Here is a 22,456-nt window from a genome sequence, read left to right as displayed (position 1 = left end):
TGAGCGACTTCTCTTTCTTTCTTTCTTTAGGTGTAAAGTTAGGTTGTCTATTCAATGTTTTTCTTGTTTCTTGAGGTAAGATTGTATTGCTATAAACTTCTCTCTTAGAACTGCTTTTGCTGCTTCCCATAGGTTTTGAGTTGTGGTGTTTTCATTGTCATTTGTTTCTAGAAATTTTTTGATTTCTTCAGTAACCTGTTGGTTATTTAGAAACAGATTGCTTAATCTCCATGTGTTTGTGTTTCTTACAGTTTTTTTTTTCTTCTAATTGATATCTAGTCTCATAGCATTGTGGTTGGAGAAGATGATGCTTGATACAATTTCAATTTTCTTAAATTTACTGAGGTTTCACTTGTGACCCAAGATGTGATCTATCCTGGAGAATGTTCCATGTGCACTTGAGAAGACGGTATATTCTTCTGCTTTTGGATGGAATGTCTTGAAGTTATCAATGAGATCCATCTCATCTAGTGTATCATTTAAGACTTGATTTCCTTATTAATTTTGTATTTTGATGATCGTCCATTGGTGTGAGTGAGGTGTTTAAGTCTCCTACCATTACTGTGTTACTGTCAATTTCTGCTTTTATGTCTGTTAGTGTTTGTCTAACTTATGTACTGAAGTGCTTCTATGTTGGTTGCATAGATATTTCCAATTGTATGTCTTCCTCTTGGATTGATCCCTTGATCATTATGTAGTGTCCTTCCTTATCTCTTGTAATTTCCCTAATTTTAAGGTCTATTTTGTCAGATATGAGGACTACTACTCCAGCTTTCTTTTGCTTCCCATTTGCATGGAATATATTTTTCCATCCTCTCACTTTCAGTCTGTATGTGTCTTGAGGTCTGAAGTGGGTTTCTTGTAGACAGCATATATATGGGTCTTGTTTTGTATCCATTCAGCTAGTCTGTGTCTTTTCGTTGGAGCATTTAATCCATTTACATTTAAAGTAATTATTGATATATATATGGCCTTCTCTTGTGGCTCACACAGTAAAGCGTCTGCCTACAATGCAGGAGACCCAGGTTCGATCCGTGGGTCAGGAAGATCCCCTGGAGAAGGAAATGGCAACCCACTCCAGTATTCTTGCCTGGAAAATCCCATGGACGGAGGAGCTTGGTTGGCTACTGTCCATGGGGTTGCAAAGAGTCGGACACGACTGAGCGACTTCACTATCACTATTGATATATATGTTCCTTTTGCCATTTTCTTAATTTTGGGGGTTGGTTTTGTAGATCTTTTTTCTTCTCTTGTATTTCTTGACTATATAAATCCCTTTAACATTTGCTGTAAAGCTGGTTTGATAGTACTGAATTCTCTTAACTTTTGCTTTTCTGAAAAGTTTTTTGTTTCTCCATCAATTTTGAATGAGATCCTTGCTGGTTACAGTAATCTTGGTTGTAGATTTTTCCCTTTCAGTACTTTAAATATATCCTGCCATTCCCTTCTGGCCTGCAGAGTTTCTGCTGAAAGATCAGCTGTTAAGCGTATGGGGTTTCCCTTGTATCTTACTTGTTGCTTTTCCCTTGCTGCTTCTAGTATTCTTTCATTGTGTTTAGTCTTTTTAGTTTGATTAGTATGTGTCTTGGAGTGCTTCTTTTTGTGTTTATCCTGTATGGGACTTTCTGTGCCTCTTGGACTTGATTGACTATTTCCTTTTCTATAATGGGGAAATTTTCAACTATAATCTCTTCAAAAATTTTCTCATACCCTTTTTTTTTCTCTTCTTCTTCTGGGACCCCTATAATTCGAATGTTGATGCTTTTGATATTGTCCCAGATGTCTCTGGGGCTGTCTTCAGTTCCTTTCATTCTTTTTACTTTATCTGCTCTTCAGAAGTTATTTCCATCATTTTATCTTCCAGCTCACTGATTCATTCTGCTTCCAACTCACTGATTTGTTCTGCTTCAGATGTTCTGCAATTGATTCCTTCTAGAGTATTTTTAATTTCAGTAATTGTGTTGTTTGTCTCTGTATGTTTATTCTTTAATTCTTCTAAGTCTTTGTTAATTGATTCTTATATTTTCTCCATTTTGTTTTCAAGGTTTTTGATAATCTTTACTATCATTTTTATGAATTCCTTTTCATGTAGTTTGCCTATTTCCTCTTCATTTATTTGAACTTTGTGTTTCTAGTTTGTTTCTTCATTTGTGTAGTATTTCTCTGCCTTTTCATTATTTTTTTTCTTTTACCTTATTGTGTTTGAGGTCTCCTTTTCCCAGGCTCCAAGGAAAGTTGAATTCTTTCCTTGAAGAAGGTTGAATTCTTTCTTCCTTTTGGTTTTTTCCCTCCTAAGGTTGGTCCAGTGTTTTGTGTAAGCTTCATCTACAGTGAGATTTGTGCTGAGTTTCTGTTTGTTTGTTTTTCCTCTGGTGGGCAAGCTGAGTGAGGTGGTAATCCTGTCTGATGATGATTGGCTTTGTATTTTTGTTTTGTTTGTTGTTTAGATGAGGAGTCCTGCACAGGGTGTTACTGGTGGTTGGGTGATGTTGGATCTTGTATTCAAGTGGTTTCCTTTGTGTGAGCTCTCACTATTTGATACTCCCTAGGGCAACCCACTCCAGTACGTTTGCCTGGAAAATCCCATGGACAGAGGAGCCTGGTGGGCTGCAGTCCACGGGGTCGTGAAGAGTTGGACATGACTGAGTGATTTCACTTTCACTTTTCACTTTCATGCATTGGAGGAGGAAATGACAACCCACTCCAGTGTTCTTGCCTGGAGAATCCCAGAGATGGCGGAGCCTGGTGGGCTGCTGTCTATGGGGCCGCACAGAGTCAGACACGATTGAAGTGACTTAGCAGCAGTAGCAGTAGCAGCAGGGTTAGTTCTCTGGTAGTCTAGGGTCTTGGAAGGCCACTCTAAAGGCTCAGGGCTTGATCTCTGTTGCTCCTGGTAACAGTGTTAGGCTTTTTAGGGACCACCTAGGAAGGCAGCAGTCAAACAGGGCTGGTCTTCCTGGGGTGAGGAGTCCACCTCCAGCTCAGGACAGGGCAGTGACTCAGGTCTCTGGGCACATTGTGTCATTTCACTCGGGAAATCTTTGGTGCAGCTTTTCTGGTCATGGCTCAGGTTTTGTGATCTTAGCACATGAGAGTCCAGGCGTAGGTGAATTGAGCTTCTCTTTCTGGGCTCTGGTCATGTAATTCACTGAAGGAAAGTCAAGGCCATGTGTTCACTAGTCCGTCTCCTCCTCTGATTACACAAGTCCTTTTTAAAAAAATATATGAGGCTTGACATTTGTGTATAACTAATAAAAGAGAAGAAATAAATAATACAGAAAAAATTTTGCATTTTAAAGAGCTGTATGTTTTTTCCCCTTGGTAATTTTGTTTGTTCCTTAACAATGGAGAGTCAAGGAAATGATGACAATGTCAAGAGAATGATTAGAATTTTCCATTCAAAGACCTATTTTGAGTGCCTATTTTGTGCCTAGTAGTTCTGGTTTGAAAGGCAAGACTGACAATAAAAGACTTTACCCGGGCAGTCTGTTCTTCAGCTGATGTTATCATTAAATGCCTTTTTTTTTTTTTTTTAAAGTAATAGGTAACTATAAGGAAGTAACAAAGTTTCTTTAGAAATGTTTATTATAATGAATGCTATTGACAATTCAGTTGCACAGACATTCACTCAGTACCTATTTGCATGTCAGGCACAATACTAGTCATGTGTATAATAATATTCACTGACATTCACACATTTATTCATTCACTCATTCATCCATTCAATGAATATTTACTGAGTGAATAGGCACTGTGTTAAGTGGTTGGGATTTAGCAGTAAGTAAGGTAAATATAGTCCCTGCTGTCATGGCGTGTATCCTCTTAGGGAGGCAGATACTAAACAATGTATTGCATAATGATTATTTCATTACAACTGAGACATCTAAGGTTGTACCAGCTTGTGGGAGAAGGACAGAGACTTACACAAACAAGTAAGGACTTGAAACTATCTGGTGAGTGTGGTCAGAATACTTAGGCCAGGTTTGCTGAATAATTTGTATTTTTTCCTCCTGAGGCAATAACTTTTAACAACAACAACAACAACAATTTCTAATACTATAGAGGGCTTACTATTTGCCAAGTACTGCTCAGTAATGGACTTTTTACATGCCTTACTCCAGTTTATAGATCTTGTAATAGTCTAAGATTGCATACTAGATTGTGGCATACAGGTCAGTTAAATCCTTCTGGGGTTCTAATAATGAGAACCTGAACATACTGAGCCCTAATGTGTGCCAGATACCACCCATGCAGGATATGTATTACTTAGTTCAGGTCAGTCACTCAGTCGTGTCTGACTCTGCAACCCCATGGACTGCAGCAATCCAGGCTTCCTTGTCCATCACCAACTTCTGGAGCTTGCTTAAACTCATCTCCATTGAGTCGGTGATGCCATCCAACCATCTCATCCTCTGTCGTCCCCTTCTCCTCCTGCCCTCAATCTTTCCCAGCATCAGGGTCTTTTCCAATGAGTCAGTTCTTCACATCAGGTGGCCAAAGTATTGGAGTTTCAGCTTCAGCATCAGTCCTTCTAATGAATATTTAGGGCTGATTTCCTTTAAGATTGACTGGTTGGATCCTCTTGTAGTCCAAGGGACTCTTAAGAGTCTTCTGCAACACCACAGTTCAAAAGCATCAATTCTTTGGTGCTCAGCTTTCTTTATAGTCCAACTCACTTATCCATACATGACTACTGGAAAAACCATAGCTTTGACTAGATGGACCTTTATTGGCAAAGTAATGTCTCTGCTTTTTAATATGCTGTCTAGGTTGGTCATAGCTTTTCTTCCAAGGAGTAGAGACTTAAAGACTGAGCAAATAAATGGCCTAATGTCACATAGATCACAGTTGGCAAAGCTAGCATTTGAAATTGGGTCTGCTTGAGTATAAAAACCAGTGCTTCCTCCAATGTATCCATTATAGCATGAGACCAAGGCAAAGGAATATTTGACATATTCCTCCCCTTCAAACAGCCCCTATCACTACAATCATATTGATATAAAATCCCCAAGCAAGGCAATACAGTAAAAACCTACAATCATATAACTGGTGATTTGTTTGTTCTTCTTCCTCTAGTTGTTTCAGATATAAGGTTAGATTGTTTACTTGAGATTTTTCGTGAGGTAAGAGTGTATTGCTATAAACTTTCATCTTAGAACTACTTTTGCTGTATCCCATAGGTTTTGGGCCATTGTGCTTTTGCTTTGTTTTCATTTTTTTTATTTCCTCTTTGATTTCTTCAGTGTGAACTGGTGGTTTGAATTCAGAAGATACAAATATACATGTTATTCATGGACAGATTTTGTCATAAACTTTTTGTAAATTGTGTAAATACAGCATAAGTACAGCTCCAACTGGTATGTGATTGTACATAAATGAGGAAATTAACTAGCAAGGATCCTTCCTGACTATATTGCTTCTCCTAAAAATCCTCTTAAAGTCAGTAATTCCAGTCCAAGTTAATGTAATCATTGCAGAATTGTTTTTGTTTTTCACTTGATAGCTATTTATTGGACACCTATTCATCACTCTCACAAATAGAGGTTGAATGCTATTCTGTCTCAGACACTCAGCCAAGTGCTATAGAGTTTGCAGTGTAGTGTAGTGTTGGTTGCTCAGTTGTGTCCAACTCTTTGAAACCCCATGGATGCAAAGAAAGTTTAAAATTTTTTTAACTTTAAGAAATCTTTAAGAAGAATCTTTATGAAAGTTTAAAAATCTAAAATTAATAGTTATGATATCAGATCAGATCAGATCAGTCGCTCAGTCGTGTCCGACTCTTTGCGGCCCCATGAATCGCAGCACGCCAGGCCTCCCTGTTCATCACCAACTCCCAGAGTTCACTGAGACTCATGTCCATCGAGTCAGTGATGCCATCAAGCCATGTCATCCTCTGTTGTCCCCTTCTCCTCCTGCCCCCAATCCCTCCCAGCATCAGAGTCTTTTCCAATGAGTCAACTCTTCGCATGAGGTGGCCAAAGTACTGGAGTTTCAGCTTTAGCATCATTCCTTCCAAAGAAATCCCAGGGCTGATCTCCTTCAGAATGGACTGGTTGGATCTCCTTGCAGTCCAAGGGACTCTCAAGAGTCTTCTCCAACACCACAGTTCAAAAGTGTCAATTCTTCGGCGCTCAGCCTTCTTCACAGTCCAACTCTCACATCCATACATGACCACAGGAAAAACCATAGCCTTGACTAGATGGACCTTTGTTGGCAAAGTAATGTCTCTGCTTTTGAATATGCTATATAGGTTGGTCATAACTTTCCTTCCAAGGAGTAAGCGTCTTTTAATTTCATGGCTGCAATCACCATCTGTAGTGATTTTGGAGCCCAGAAAAATAAAGTCTGACACTGTTTCCATTGTTTCCCCATCTATTTCCCATGAAGTGATGGGACCAGATTTGCATATTTTAAGAATAGAATTTTGGCATTACAACAGAAGTATAAAAATTACCTTAAGGGAAAATGTTATGTTGAAATTGCAGATACATTTAGAAAAAATTGCTACATAGGAAATAATATTAAAGCACTCTACTTTATCATGTTAAGGTTAATATGTAATTGACTGCTAAAAATAGATTACATTCTTTAAAAATTTCCATTTTAATACATATATTAAATATTAATATTTTAATTATTATTGGCATTAATAACAATTATTATTAGCTAACTAAAACAACTATGCATATGGAATATGGAGAAAAACAGGAAAAATAGTTATGTGGCAATTAGAAGAGGTATGTGTTAAAAGACATAAAAATCAATTTTATTCAGAAACATAAAATAGTAAAACCTTGAAGATTTTATTTCTGTCCTCTTTGTCAGCTATTTTTCAAATTTGATTGTGTTCATTGGTCAATGAATTCTTATCTTTAAGTTGCTGACTCAACTTAGCAGCCTGATTTGCTTTCATTATCATTAGAAATTTGGCTTTGCAATGAAGATGAGGCTGACTATTTTGTGGTTGATGGATGAAGCAAAACGGAATCCTTCAACCCTAGAGATGAAGGCTTCAGGCACCCTGGAAATAGGATACAGCTTAATAGCCCAAAAGAACAATTTTCAGAATAGAATTCTGATATTTACCCGTGGATAAATCAGCTTTACTAAGCAAAGAGTGGTAGAAATATATTTTGGCTAGCAAGTGTATAGTTAGAAATTCATAGACTACAAAAACCTTCCTGAAATGTGGTTGGAAAATAGATATTTTGAAAATAAGATCTTAGTGTTAAAAACACCTCTGGAAGAAAGATCAATTCAGTTTTACAGTCTGTCCTAGGAATACAATAATTAGCAACTCCAGGGCAATGGTTAAGCATATTTTGGAATAGTTTTAAACTTAAAGGAGACTTTAAAAATGGGTTTCCCTTATCCTCAGCACATCAAAGTGGAGATAGAGTGTGTGGAAGAAGCTGAGATATATGAAGGCTATCTATCTCGGGATAATTTTATAGTAAATTGGTCTCAATCTTTTAATTCAATATACTGAATAATAGCCTGGTGGCTCAGATGGAAAAGAATCTATCTGCAATACAGGAGAACCGGGCTTGATCCCTGAGTCAGGAAAATCCTTTGGAGAAGGAAATTGCAACCCACTCTAGTATTCTTGCCTTGAAAATTCTATGGACGAGAAGGCTGGTGGGCTACAGTCCAAGGGGTCACAAGGAGTCGGACACTATGAGCCATTAACACTCTCACTGTCACTTTTACTATGCGCTTGAACATGCTTTACATGTATTATTTTACTTAATCATCACAGCAACTCTGTCCTAGATGTACTATTCACAAACCCATTATGCAGATGAGGAAGCTGAAGAACAGATTGTGACTTGCCCAACTAACAGTTATTTGGGAACAGCAACTCTATTCTAACCTAAGCACTCAAGACTCCAGAGCTAGTGCTTCAAGCGCTGTACTAAATAATTAGTGGAAAGCAAGTAAAAGAACAAACTCAAAAACAGGCAAAGGTCTTTGGCAGAAAGGTCACAAATCATTACTGTGCAGTTCCATTACTCTTTCTTCTCATTTGACCTTTACTGTCGGTTTACTCCAATGCATAAATTTGGGACATGTATTCAATTATCTCAATACTTTCTTTTTTCAGAGCACACAATATATCTTTGTGTCCCTGGTATATAGTTTTTAATAAGGCCAGAGACTTTCCACATGTTCTTGAATTTTTAATAATTTTGGTTTGCTGCACTGAAGACTCACGGAATGGTTTCAAAGTCAATGTGGACTGTTGTCTCTCATTTGCTGCCCATTGACCTTTTTTTTTATTTAAAAAAAATTTTATTATTATTATTATTTTTTTTTACTTTACAATATTGTATTGGTTTGCCAGACTCATCAAGAAACAGAGGGAGAAAAATCAAATCAATAAAATTAGAAATGAAAATGGAGAGATCACAGCAGACAACACACAAATACAAAGGATCATAAGAGACTACTATCAGCAATTATATGCCATTGACCTTTAGGTGTTAAATAAATGCAGAATGGTGAAGTTGGGAAGGGTATTTAGTAGTCACACTGAGTTGATATAATGTCATTACTACAGAGAGTGATGGCATCACTGACTCAATGGGCATGAGTTTGTGTAAACTCTGGGAGTTGGTGATGGACAGGGAGGCCTGGCAGGCTGCAGTCTGTGGGGTCACAAAGAGTCGGACATGACTGAGCGACTGAACTGAACAGAGAGTGAATGTACCTTCAGCATGAAGGAATCAATGGATTCCATTTTCCCTCCTAAGTTCCAAAAATTATTTAAACACTTTGGAAAGTATATGCAGACTTTTCAGGGTACTTTTGATTACCTACATAAGGAAGTGATTAGGTATTTAGTCAAATACAACCTAGTGAGTTATATAATAGGGTATTAAATCATTTATTACATAACTGTTATATGCCTTGCATTGTACTAGATCCTGTGAGAGAATACAGACATATGGAACATTCCTGTAAGCTAATCAGGTAAAAATTGTTGATAAACTGCTTTTGTGATATTTTATGCCTGTAAAGTCTAATTAATTAATAATAAAGTACACAGTTTCATAAATTCAAAAAACCTAAATGTTGTTAATGAAAAGCATATAATATTTTTTTAAAAATTTCATGAAGAGGGAAATATTCCATTAAAACCTATTAGATTAACTTTTTCTTTACAGTCACAGTCAAGAGCTTTATTAGTATCTCTATCACATTACTTTCTGTAACTTATAAGTGTCCTTACTTTGTGTTTTACCAAGTTCTGCTTTTAGGTTGTAAACTTGTTCACAGAGGCTGTATTGAATTAAAATTTCGTCACCCAGAATAAACCAGCAGTGGCTTTTAAAAGAATAAACCAACAATGATGAGAATATTCTCTGTATTCAAGTCTATAGTCTTTCTGCTGTCTTGCAGAGAGAGTGTTTCCCTGCACCATTTTGTATTTATTCCCTTGGAAAACAATGTGGTGTCTGGAGATGATGGAGACTGTAAGACACCAAGTCTCACGAGCACAGATGGAAATGTAAACAGGGAACCAGTGGGGAATTAATTGTGTGGCATCTGGCACTGGGGTCCGGCAGAGGCAAACAAGCCATTTCACCACTGCCTTTTGACAAGATAGAGTTGCCCCCTGAAAACAAAGGTGGAAAACAAGAATCCCTCATTCTTTCACCCACTACAAATGATTCATTGTTAACAGCTGCTAATGGCAAAAGGGACTTCAATTACCCAGTGTATCTAGGATAGAAAAAGGAAATAACATCCTTTCCATTTACCCAGATGCCACACAAATGGGAAATTTTCCATTGTTACATTGAAATGTGGTTATATAATCAATGTTCTTTTAGTTTTCTAGTTTTTCTTTGGTTTCTCTTTTTTTGCCCTGCTACACAATTGTCTCTGTCTCTGTCACTGTTGTCTCAACAGAAGACCCCTATCACTAAATGTCTCTCTTCCTGTGTTCTATTCCAGGCTAAGGTGGAGGTCACTTTGCCTGGAAAGGGGGTTGATTTCTCTTAGGAGAAGGCTCAAAGAAACAGCTGTTACATTCTCATTCATCACAAAAATGAAGATAGAAAAAAAACCAAAAACTGCTGACGTGTTTAGGAGAGACAGAGACCAACTGTAGTCAGTTGGGGAACTGGAATCTGAATAGCCTTGATATACTAGTTAACATACAGGAAAGTATAGTTTCCTGGAAACAGGACTTGAGCATCCCCATGGGATTATTTCTAGTCAAAATGCTTTCTGACAAGTGAGTATGATTGTTCTGGGAGCCAGTATGTACTGTCAGAGGAGGGAAGCTGGGACTTGGAGATGTGAAATTTGCTGGTTCAAACTATCTGCTCCATATATCAACTATTGTCCAGAATGAAAGGAGCTACTGACAATGCAATCTTTCTTTGGTCCTGAAGTTTGATTGATTGTCTGACCAAGTTGAAAGCAAAAATTTGCTGCCAGTGGGGAGAAAGACAAATCTGAGGTCCCAAACAAAGTTTTGTTTAGGACACTTAGAGGTTACTAAATTACAGGGGTTGATTTTTTTCTACTTATTTTTCAACTAGTGGAAACATTTATTTAAGGACTATGAGATTTGTATTCTAATTTCAGTATTATCATCTAATTGTGTGATTATGAGAAAGTAATATATTGTCTCTGAACTTTCTCGTGGATAAAACTAAGCAGCTTGCATTAAATCATTACTGGGGTCCTTTTAGTTGTAACACAATCATTCTAGTTTTAGTATCAGATTCATTATAGGATTTGGCCATTAGAAAATACAGATTAAATTAAAACTGGACTCCCTGTTTACTACAGTGTCAACACTCCCAGATATCTGAAGCAACACCGTTTGGATAACAATGATATTTTGGTTGTTGTTTTTCTAACAATTGGATAAAAATATGTTGGTGGAGTAGGTAGAAAATAAATACCTAACTTCAGCAACTTAATAGCTGAGTACTTAAGAGCTGAAAATGAAAACAAGGGAAAATGAATAGCTCTTTGCCTCTGACACTGGCATTTGTGACTTGCTAGGTTGGCAAACAGCACATCCCGAGTAAAAGTGCATCAAGAATGATTGATTAATACCTTCTATGGCAAATGGCTTCCCCACAGTTAGAAGTTTGCAGTCAGCATCTACTGACACTTCGTAATCCAGAAGGGCTTTGTCCATGATGAAGGCATCTAGTTTCTCTGGATCATTCCTATGTTTAAGACCAAAAGAAGAAAAGTGGAAAATGATTTATTAATAGACAGGAAACACTAAGTCTGACAGCTAGCTTTTGTTTAGGGAGCAGAAATCTGGACAGTAGGGGCAGTCCAAGCTGGGCAGCTGCTGGTCCTGCCTTGGTGACATCTCACTGACCTGCAGAGAACAGACTAGGGGAAACAGACACTTGTAACAGAGAGCATGACATCTTTCCAGGGGTTAAATTGAACAACAAAACCAGAGTGACCCTGAATTGAGTGCAAAGGTAAATAGTCATGGTTCATTTCTCATACATTAACTGAATGACCTTTTTTTTTGGTCATGCTACATGTAGGATCTCAGTTCCCCAACCAGGGATCAAACTCTCCCTGTAGCGGAAGTGCAGAGTCTTAAGCACTGGACCACCGAATGAAGTCCTCCAAATGACTTCTTGGTGTAGGCATTATATTTATTGTTCTCCATACCCTTTATTATGACTCTGAAGAGGGAGGTGGGCTTCCCTGGTGCCTCAGATGGTAAAGAATCTGCCTGTAATGCACGAGACCCAGGTTCAATCCCTGAGTTGGGAAGGTCCCCTGGAGAAGGAAATGACAACCAACTCCAGTATTCTTGCTTGGGAAATCCCATGTCCATGGGGTTGCAAAGAGTTGGACATGACTGAACAACTATCACTTTCATTTTCACTTGAAGGGGGTGGTAGTATCCTATTTTAACAAATGAAGGAATTGAAGGTTAAGAGAGTTGAAATAAGTTGATCCAGTTCACAAGCCAGTAAGTGTTGGAGCTAGGCAATCTCATTAATCAGTATGTGAAAATTCTTCATTCTTTCTGTCATGATCACTATCATATTCTCCAGAGATCAGGCATTATTTCACATTTGGGAGTACATAATAAAGAAGTGCAAATAACAGATCCAGCACTCTTGGGGAAAAAAGAGTTGAGGTCTCTTTAAAGTCCATAGCTTGTGTTTAATAAATGGAATAGGAAGCATATGTAAATCAGGTCTCTGTGGTCTGATTTATTAATATAACTCCAGAGATTCACGTTTCACTCCCATCCCAGGAGACAGTTCAGGCAAAAATCATTTAAAGGCAAGTATTTCTGACTGTATCAGTGAATTGGCTGTGGGCTGGGCTCAAGATAGCAACAGACGCTTTGTGCATCCTTCTTGTATTCTCCCCCATTTTTTAACATAGGCACAGAAATCGTCCCCAGGAAGGTGGTCAGCATCAGTTGAGTTCCACTTACAAAGGAGGCAAGGGAGAATGAGTTTCTCAGGGAACTGTTTAAGGTGTATGCAAATGACTCTTTGTTTTCAGCTATCTCAAAAAAGGTAGTTCAGTGGCTCAGTCGTGTCTGACTGCGACCCCATGAATCACAGCACACCAGGCCTCCCTGTCCATCACCAACTCCTGGAGTTCACTCATACTCACGTCCATCGAGTCAGTGATGCCATCCAGCTATCTCATCCTCTGTCGGCCCCTTCTTCTCCTGCTCTCAATCCCTCCCAGCATCAGAGTCTTTTCCAATGAGTCAACTCTTCACGTGAGGTGGCCAAGGTATTGGTTTCAGCTGCAGCATCAGTCCTTCCAAAGAACACCCAGGGCTGATCTCCTTTAGAATGGACTGGTTGGATCTCCTTGTAGTCCAAGGGACTCTCAAGAGTCTTCTCCACCACAGTTCAAAAGCATCAATTCTTTGGTGCTCAGCTTTCTTCACAGTCCAACTCACATCCATACATGACCACTGGAAAAACCATAGCCTTAACTAGATGGACCTTTGTTGGCAAAGTAATGTCTCTGCTTTTCAATATGCTATCTAGGTTGGTCATAACTTTCCTTCCAAGGAGTAAGCATCTTTTAATTTCATGGCTGCAGTCACCATCTGTAGTGATTTTGGAGCCCCCCAAAATAAAGCCTGACACTGTTTCCACTGTTTCCCCATCTATTTCCCATGAAGTGATGGGACCAGATGCCATGATCTTCATTTTCTGAATGTTGAGCTTTAAGCCAACTTTTTCACTCTCCACTTTCACTTTCATTGAGAGGCTTTTTAGTTCCTCTTCACTTTCTGTCCTAAGGGTGGAGTCATCTGCATATCTGAGGTTATTGATATTTCTCCCTGCAATCTTGATTCCAGCTTGTGCTTCTTCCAGTCCAGCGTTTCTCATGATGTACTCTGCATATAAGTTAAATAAGCCGGGTGACAATATACAGCCTTCACCTACTGCTTTCCCAATTTGGAACCAGTCTGTTGTTTCATGTCCAGTTCTATCTGTTGCTTCTTGACGTGCATATAGATTTCTCAAGAGGCAGGTCAAATGGTCTGGTATTGCCATTTCTTGAAGAATTTTCCACAGCTTGTGGTGATCGACACAGTCAAAGGCTTTGGCCTAGGCAATAAAGCAGAAATAGATCTTTTCCCGGAACTCTCTTGCTTTCTCAACAATCCAGTGGATGTTGGCAATTTGATATCTTGTTCCTCTGCCTTTTCTAAATCCAGCTTGAACATCTGGAAATTCATGGTTCATGTACTGTTGAAGCCTGGCTTGGAGAATTTTGAGCATTACTTTGCTAGCGTGTGAGATGAGTGCAATTGTGTGGTAGTGTGAGCATTCTTTGGCACTACTTTTCTTAGGGATTGGAATGAAAACTGCCTTTTTCCAGTCCTGTGGCCACTGCTGAGTTTTCCAAATTTGCTGGCATATTGAGTGCAGTACTTTGACGGCATGATCTTTAAGATTTATAATAGACCAACTGGAATTCCATCACCCCCACTAGCTTTGTTCATAGTGATGCTTCCTAAGGTCCACTTGACTTCACATTCCAGGATATCTGGCTTTAGTCCAGTGAACACACCCTCATGATTATCTGTGTCATGAAGATCTTTTTTGTATAGTTCTTCTGTGTATTCTTGCCACCTATTCTTAATATCTTCTGCTTCTGTTAGGTCCATTACCTTTCTGTCCTTTATTGTGCCCATCTTTGCATGAAATGTTCCCTTGGTATCTCTAATTTTCTTGAAGAGATCTCTAGTCTTTCCCATTCTATTGTTTTCCTGTTTCTTTGCACTGATCACTGAGGAAGGCTTTCTTTTCTCTCCTTGCTATTTCTTTGGAACTCTGCATTCAAATGTGTACATTTTTCCTTTGCTCCTTTGGCTTTCACTTCTCTTCTCTTCACAGCTATTTGTAAGTTCTCCTCAGAAAACCATTTTGCCTTTTTGCTTTTTTTTCTTGGGGATGGTCTTGATCACTGCTTCCTGTACAATGTCACGAACCTTCATCCATAGTTCTTCAGGTACTCTATCAGATCTAATCCCTTGAATCTATTTCTCACTTCCACTGTATAATCTTAAGGGATTTGATTTAGGTCATATCTGAATGGTCTAGTAGTTTTCCCTACTTTCTTCAATTTAAGTCTGAACTTGGCAATAAGGAGTTCATGATTTGATCCATTGGTCAGCTCCTGGTCTTGTTTTTACTGACTGTATAGAGCTTCTCCATCTTTGGCTGCAAAGAATATAACCCATCTGATTTTGGTATTGATCATCTGGTTCTGTCCATGTGTAGAGTCATCTCTTGTGTTTCTGGAAGAGGGTGTTTGCTATGACCAGTGTGTTCTTATGGCAAAGCTCTATTAGCCTTTGCCCTGCTTCATTCTGTACTCCAAGTTCAAATTTTCCTGTTACTCCAGGTATCTCTTGACTTTCTACTTTTGCATTCCAGTTCCCTGTAACAAAAAGGACAGTGTTTTTGGGCGTTAGTTCCAGAAGGTCTTGTAGGTCTTCATAAAACTGTTCAACTTCAGCTTCTTCAGCATTACTGGTCAGGGATTAGTTTTGGGTTACTGTGATATTGAATGTTTTGCCTTGGAAATGAACAGAGATCATTCTGTCATTTTTGAGATCGCATCCAAGTACTGCATTTCAGACTCTTTTGTTGACTATGATGGCTACTCCATTTCTTCTAAGGGATTCTTGCCAACAGTAGTAGATATAATGGTCATTTGAGTTAAATTCACCCAATCCAGTCCATTTTAGTTCACTCATTCCTAAAATGTCGATGATCACTCTTGCCATCTCCTGTCTGACCACTCGAATTTACCTTGATTCATGGACCTAACATTCCTGTTTCCTATGAAATATTGCTCTTTACAGCATTGGACTTTACTTCCATCACCAGGCACATCCACACCTGGGTGTTGTTTTTGCTTTGGCTCCATCTCTTCATCCTTTCTGGAGTTATTTCTCCATTGATCTCCAGTAGCATATTGGGCACCTATTGACCCGGGGAGTTCATCTTTCAGTGTCCTATCTTTTTGCCTTTTCATACTGTTCATGGGGTTCTCAAGGCAAGAATACTGACGTGCTTTGCCATTTCCTTCTCCAGTGGAACACATTTTGTCAGAACTCTCCCCCATGACCTGTCCATCTTGGATGGCCCTATATGGCATGGCTCATAGTTTAATTGAGTTAGACAAGGCTGTGGTCCATGTGATCAGATTGGTTAGTTTTCTATGATTGTGGTTTTCGGTCTATCTGCCCTCTGATGAAGAAGGATAAGAGGCTTATGGAAGCTTCCTGACGGGAGAGACTGACTGAAGAGGAAACTGGGTCTTGTTCTGATGGGCAGGGCCATACTCATAAATCTTTTTTTTATTATGTTTAACTTCAACCAAAATGGAAAACATCTCTCAGCTTCAGAGCTGTGGGAAGATCCATAAAGGGCTTGGTATATGAATTGTATCCTGGAAGCTGAGGATCAGAAACCTTAATGGAATCCTGGCAGTAAAATAAAAATCAAGCTGAAAGGTATTTCTTTAATGAAAGCTTTATTCTCACAGTACCAAAATGTACCTTGCGAGCTACATAGGACCAAGTTACCATTTACTAATGCTCTGTAAATATTTGTGGCAGCAATAAGAGTATAAAAAGTTAGGGCTCAGTTTTCTAACAAGTAATTCCTGTGGTCCATCTGAGTGGTATCCCTAAATAACTCCACATGATTTTGAATTGCAAAGTGAAGTTATCTATGGCAGGTCTCTATTACATAGGAAGGCAAGAAGCAATTAGCTCACAGACTCCCATGGGGCCCTGAGTCACTGGTGAGGAAGTGGCAGGGTTTGATCCTGGTATAAGGAGCTTCTAGACTGGCTGAATCATCCTTACAGTTGTCAGAGCCTACAGTTGTTTCTCCTATTATAAAATCATGCTGTCTTTTTGAACATTCATTTCATAACACATATATCACAAAACTAGTTATATATAAACATATAAAAATAAAGTAATTATTACTTTAATAGGGATTCATTTATTGGAATACTGTCACTTCAAAAAGTAGGGTCCTAAGTGAGTTAGTCTGAATTTGGCAATAAGGAGCTCATGATCTGAGCCACAGTCAGCTCCCGGTCTTGTTTTTGCTGAGAGTCCTGAGAGTCCCTCCAAGGAGATCCAACCAGTCCATTTTAAAGGAGATCAGCCCTGGGTGTTCTTTAGAAGGACTGATGTTAAAGCTGAAACTCCAGTACTTCGGCCACCTCATGTGAAGAGTTGACTCTTGGAAAAGACTCTGATGCTGGGAGGGATTGGGGGCAGGAGGAGAAGGGGACGACAGAGGATGAGATGGCTGGATGGCATCACTGACTCAATGGATGTGAATTTGGGTGAACTCCAGGAGTTGGTGATGGACAGGGAGGCCTGGTGTGCTGCGATTCATGGGGTTGCAAAGAGTCGGACACGACTGAGTGACTGAACTGAACTGAACTGAACTGAAGTGAGTTAGGATGAAGCTCAGGGAATCTGATGGGAGAGGGGAGGGGCAGCTTTAACATAGGAACCTCTCTTTACAGATGACTCCAGGGGTAGTGCCCTGTAGGTCATGGCACTCGTATGTCAGAGGGTAAATTGGGGACCTTGGTTTTTTGGAGTAGTGAATAGTAGCATAGGCTGTATATGGGCCAAAAGTGGGGAGAGAAGCTCAGAGGGAAGAAGACAGAGGGCATTAATGATAACCTTTGTTCCAAAGTTACCTCAATCTGTAACTCACCTGGGGAGCTTGTTAAAAATGCAGATTCTGTGATGGGACCTGAGAATCTTCATTTCTCATATGCTCCCAGGTGCTACCTGCTACATGGATGTTGCTGGAATGTGGACTGTACCTTGAATATCAAGGACCGGCTTTCCAGTTATAGTTCTCAGGCTAGCCTGCAGCAGTGGCTACATTCCAAAGTCATGGTTCTGGTCCTGACTGCCACTTGCTAGCTGTATTTCCATGGACAAGTTGATTCTTTTGGGTCTCAGCTCCTTCATCTGTGCCTGTTTTCCTAACAATTTCTTCTCTCCAGCTAGAGTATGGCCAACTGAGCTCTGGGGCCTTGGAGGTAAATCCTCCAGAACAAATGAATATCCAGAGTAGAGTGGAATTGCTCCACTGCAGCAGGGGCTTTTCTCATCCTTTCACACTGCCAGAAGGGCTGAATTTGTCACCCATTACTATAAAGTGGGGAGCCATTTCTTTCTTCCTGACATCTTATTCTTTTTCTCAGCCATGGATTTCTCTGATGGAGAGGATAAAGAGGAGTTGTTGGGGTGCAAAGGAGCACTAAACTCTGTGTCAGAGAGTGACTCTAATGTTTTAAAGTTCTTACAAAATGGAAAGTGCCATTTCATAGTGTTTCACACTATATATACCTGTGCAAATCTGAGAACACAAAGTTTCCTTTCTAGACTCTAGTTTAGTCCATAAAATTGTTTTCAGGGCTGATTACTAGAGTTTTTGAGAAATACAGAGCCCTTATGTCCCATAAAATTATTTGCTTCCCTTCTTTCTTAAAAAAGAATTTGAGGTGCCTAGTTCTGCTGTCATTGGGGAGATAATTGTGTTTGATGATAGAGAAACCAGTTTTCTGGTACTACACGATTGTAGGGATTGGAGTTTGAATGTATGTTATTGTCCCGAGACCATCAGGCAGGAGGGGGAGGACTGCTTGCTTGCATGCTGTGGCGCTTATCAGGAGCCATTCATCCCCTTCTCCCAGGCAGACTAGTTGAGCAGACCCAGAAATGCACCATCTTCCTTTGCATTTAGCTTCCCTGAATTATAGCTCTGATAATCTGCCATGGCAATGTGATTGCTCTTGATTGCTTCTCATAAATTCTGATGAAAAGGATGCAGGCATGGGAATCATTGCCTTTTATCTTATTTCTTTTCTACAGGGTATCTCTAAGATAAATCCCACTTCCTTGTGGCAAGAGGAGACAGTCCACAGGCTTAGAGATTCACTGTGAAGGAAAGGGTTGCTTTGGGACACTTTATCCTCTGGCCACATTCCCTGAGTGTTTGATCATTTCAGCACCATTATTTTCCCAAGTGATGTCAAGCCAACATTTACTTCCTCCACCATCTGCTACACTACTGACCCTACTGGCACTTTGATCAAAGCTACTGCCAGCTTGGGACTGTGGAGGTAACTAGAAAACTAGGTCACATAATTAAATGCACATTTATTCCATACTGTCTCCTGGATCTCATATGGTGTGAGGTATTATGGAACACACAATGGGTATATTTAGATAACATTAAAAAGAAAAAAACCAACAAACATTACATCAGTAGCAAGACTTCTTTTTCATTGAGAACTTTTTGGACTGAAAAGGTTGACACTCACTTTAGATACGCCACTCCATCCAGGGTGGCTGGTACATTGTACCTTCTCATATACTCATGCATCTCTGGGAAGCTTTGCCTCACATAGTCTTCAGCACTGCTCTCCCGGACAGTTCCAAAACGGAAGCCTTGAGAGGGATGATGTAGCTATGAGGCAGAAAAAGAAATGTTTTGAATATAAATTATTCCTAGAGTTGTTTTCAAAATTTTTTTCCCCTATCATTCTTTAGAGTCTGATAACGACCTTGCATTTTTCAAACACACACAGTCATAGACATAAATTTCCATGTACCAACATAGGTACATGCTCTTTCATACCAGCTTTCACATAAATAAATGTTCTATCCTCACATAAGTAACTATTCTCTCTCCAGAAGCAAACAGATGAAAACAACAAATAGAAAATATAAAACAGCTTTCTTCTTTATATTGAGAGCCTGTCGGAATTCTTTAGAAATTATAAAATGACATATGAAATCAACCTTGGTAATATTATAAATTGCTTATTAGGCAAAGCATAAAGTTAAGATAATAAATTAAAGATTGTGCCCTTCCTTGATTAGAACTACACAAATCCTGCAACCTGAGATCAAAATATACATGACCCCAAACCATGAATTCACCTCTTTTATGTTCATTAGTCTTTATGCTGTAGTATATTTGAAGTTCATTGAATTTATTTTTGGTGTAATTATGAAATGATCTCTTTCCCTTAGATAACTCTGTTATCCAATGCTGAGTCATGTTGTATATTTTCTAAAATGGAATGGTATGTAAGACAGTTAGGAGCAACAGAGGAGGTGGCTAGCAGGACAAGATCCAATAATGTCATAGTTCTCCAGCATGCAAGACCTCACAGTGAGGAGAGGCAGTGCGCTGGGAGTCATGCAGAAGCTCTCTGTCACTATTAAAGATACAGTACATGAGACAGTATAATTCATGGAAGTTGTACAGAAGTATTAATACAGGATCTAGAGTTATTTCAAAGAAAAGAATCAACCTGGGTTTTTTTTTTCTTTTTTTCAAGTTGTTTACACACCTACAGATTAAGAAATTACTGAATTTGGTAATAAACAATTTATATTTGAAGATTAATTAGTTTTGACACACAGAAAAGGATCTAACAATATGGCAATAGTTAAATTATTTGTCGCATCCTTATAGAACGTTATCTAATGTATAAATCATGTTTGTAAAGCATATTTAATAAAACAAAGCAAATGCTCATATGACAAATGGAGAAAAGGCTCTTGTATGGTCTGATCAGAGTTAAATATGTATATAGTTACTTTAAGGGCTTCCCAGGTGGTGTAGTGGTAAAGAATCTGCCTGCCAATGAAGGAGATGTGGGTTCGATCTCTGAGTCAGGAAGATCCCCTGGAGAAGGAAGTGGCAACCCACTTCAGTATTCTTGCCTGGAGAATTCCATGGACAGAGGTGCCTGGTAGATTACAGTCCATGGGGTTGCAAACAGTTGGACACAACTGAGCATGCATGCATTCATAGTTATTTTAAATACTGTGGCTCCCTCATGTATATCATATATACACATGTGTACACACACACACACACCCCTGGGAAGAAAATATATCAAGATATTAACAATGGGTGTTCCATATATTTATTTATAGATTGGCTACAGAAACATGCCTCATGTTTGTAAGTTAAAAAACTACGTTCAGTGAAGTAAGTCATTAATCTATGTCAATATTTTTTGGTGGGCAGCTTTGCATAATTTTCAGAGTTACTGGGCCCACAAAGTTAAATACCTACAATCATTGCCACAAAGTGACTAACCACCTGCTTTGTGATATTTCTTTGGATATCTCACTGTTGAACAGGCTGTATGGCATATACTTGTGTTCAACTGTTCATTCACACACTGGATAAATTCTAATGTTTTATGCTAGCATAACCTTAATGAGGCATCAATAATATTAGCTAACATTTATTGATTTTTATGTGCTAACTGATGTTTATCTGCATTATCTTGATTAATCCTCATAAAAACCTGATTAATCCTTATAAAAACCTCATAAAAAGGACTCTAGTAATACTTCCTTTTTAAGGATTAATCAACTAGGAGCTCAGTGAAATGTAGCAAGTAATAGTAAGTAATAAAAGTAGTAAGATCACACAGCTAGAAGTAGTAGGGATTGGATTAGAACCTATGTCTGTTTCACTTCAAAGTCCACACGATTACTGACCACATCAGCCTGTCTTCCAGGTCATGGGAACAAATGGAGAGAAGATGTTTATTAGAATAAACTCACTAGTCTTTTAAAATATTCTCCTTAAGCCTTAAGCCTAGGCTGTTCTTACAGTAGCAGATTGCAACCCTATAGCTTGAGTAAGGCAAACTTATCAGCATTCTGTTTATCCAACAGCTATTCATTTTTTAAAGCCTAGATCAAGACTCTGTCTGAAGTCTTTGGCCTTATCGAATTTCACCCTCCTATCAAGGAAGAACAAAAATAAAAATAATTTACTGCCTATTCATCTGTGCTGAGACAGCACCTTGTACTTACATAACACATAGGCTAAGTACTTAGCCATATTTCACACTTTTCATACATTTCTCCTTTGATTCTCCCCAAAAACTTATGAGGTATTTCTATTATGGTCCTTTTATAAATAAAGGAACTGAAGATTAGAAAGTTTGTTATTTGCCCAAGACCACAGAGCTAGTAAACTTTGGATGTGGAATACGAACCCAGATAGTCTGATGGAAATGAACAGAGATTGTTCTGTCATTTTGGGGATTGCATCCAAGTACTGCATTTTGGACTCTTTTGTTGACCATGATGGCTACTCCATTTCTTCTAAGGGATTCTTCCCAACAGTAGTAGATATGGTCATCTGAGTTAAATTCACCCATTCCAGTCCACTTTAGTTCACTCATTCCTAAAATGTCGATGGTCATTCTTGCCATCTCCTGTTTGACCACTCCAATTTACCTTGATTCATGGACCTAACATTCCTGTTTCCTATGCAATATTGCTCTTTACAGCATTGGACTTTACTTCCATCACCAGGCACATCCACACCTGGGTGTTGTTTTTACTTTGGCTCCGTCTCTTCATTCTTTCTGAAGTTATTTCTCCACTGATCTCCAGTAGCATATTGGGCACCTACCGACCTGGGGAGTTCATCTTTCAGTGTCCTATCTTTTTGCCTTTTCATACTGTTTATGGGGTTCTCAAGGCAAGAATACTGATGTGCTTTGCCATTTCCTTCTCCAGTGGAACACATTTTGTCAGAACTCTCCCCCATGACCCGTCTGTCTTGGTGGAACTAGATGGCATGGCTCATAGTTCAATTGAGTTAGACAAGGCTGTGGTCCATGTGATCAGATTGGTTAGTTTTCTGTGGTTGTGGTTTTCAGTCTGTCTGCCCTCTGATGAAGAAGGATAAGAGGCTTATGGAAGCTTCCTGGTGGGAGAAACTTACTGAGGGGGAAACTGGGTCTTGTTCTGATGGTGGGGCCATGCTCAGTAAATCTTTAATTCAATTTTCTGTTGATGGGTGGAGCTGTGTTCCCTCCCTGCTATTTACCTGGGGCCAAACTATGGTGGAGGTAATGAAGATAA

At 39.0% G+C, this 22,456-nt stretch overlaps 1 protein-coding gene across 1 annotated transcript in view; it reads right to left on the bottom strand.

Annotated features, from left to right (window-relative positions):
• Positions 1-22,456, bottom strand: part of GRIN3A (glutamate ionotropic receptor NMDA type subunit 3A) — a 211,903-nt gene that overhangs the window by 55,229 nt on the left and 134,218 nt on the right. The window contains exons 4-5 of the mRNA XM_005908425.2: positions 18,868-19,013; positions 11,080-11,195 (exon numbers count right to left, since the gene is read on the bottom strand). Coding sequence (XP_005908487.1) covers positions 11,080-11,195; positions 18,868-19,013 — 262 coding nt within the window. The remainder of the gene's footprint in view (positions 1-11,079; positions 11,196-18,867; positions 19,014-22,456) is intronic.

The sequence above is a fragment of the Bos mutus genome, chromosome 8 (genome assembly GCF_027580195.1).
Source record: "Bos mutus isolate GX-2022 chromosome 8, NWIPB_WYAK_1.1, whole genome shotgun sequence".
Taxonomy (NCBI): Eukaryota; Metazoa; Chordata; class Mammalia; order Artiodactyla; family Bovidae; genus Bos; species Bos mutus.
Note: the sequence above shows the minus strand (reverse complement) of the source record. Positions and strands in the feature narration are given on the sequence as shown.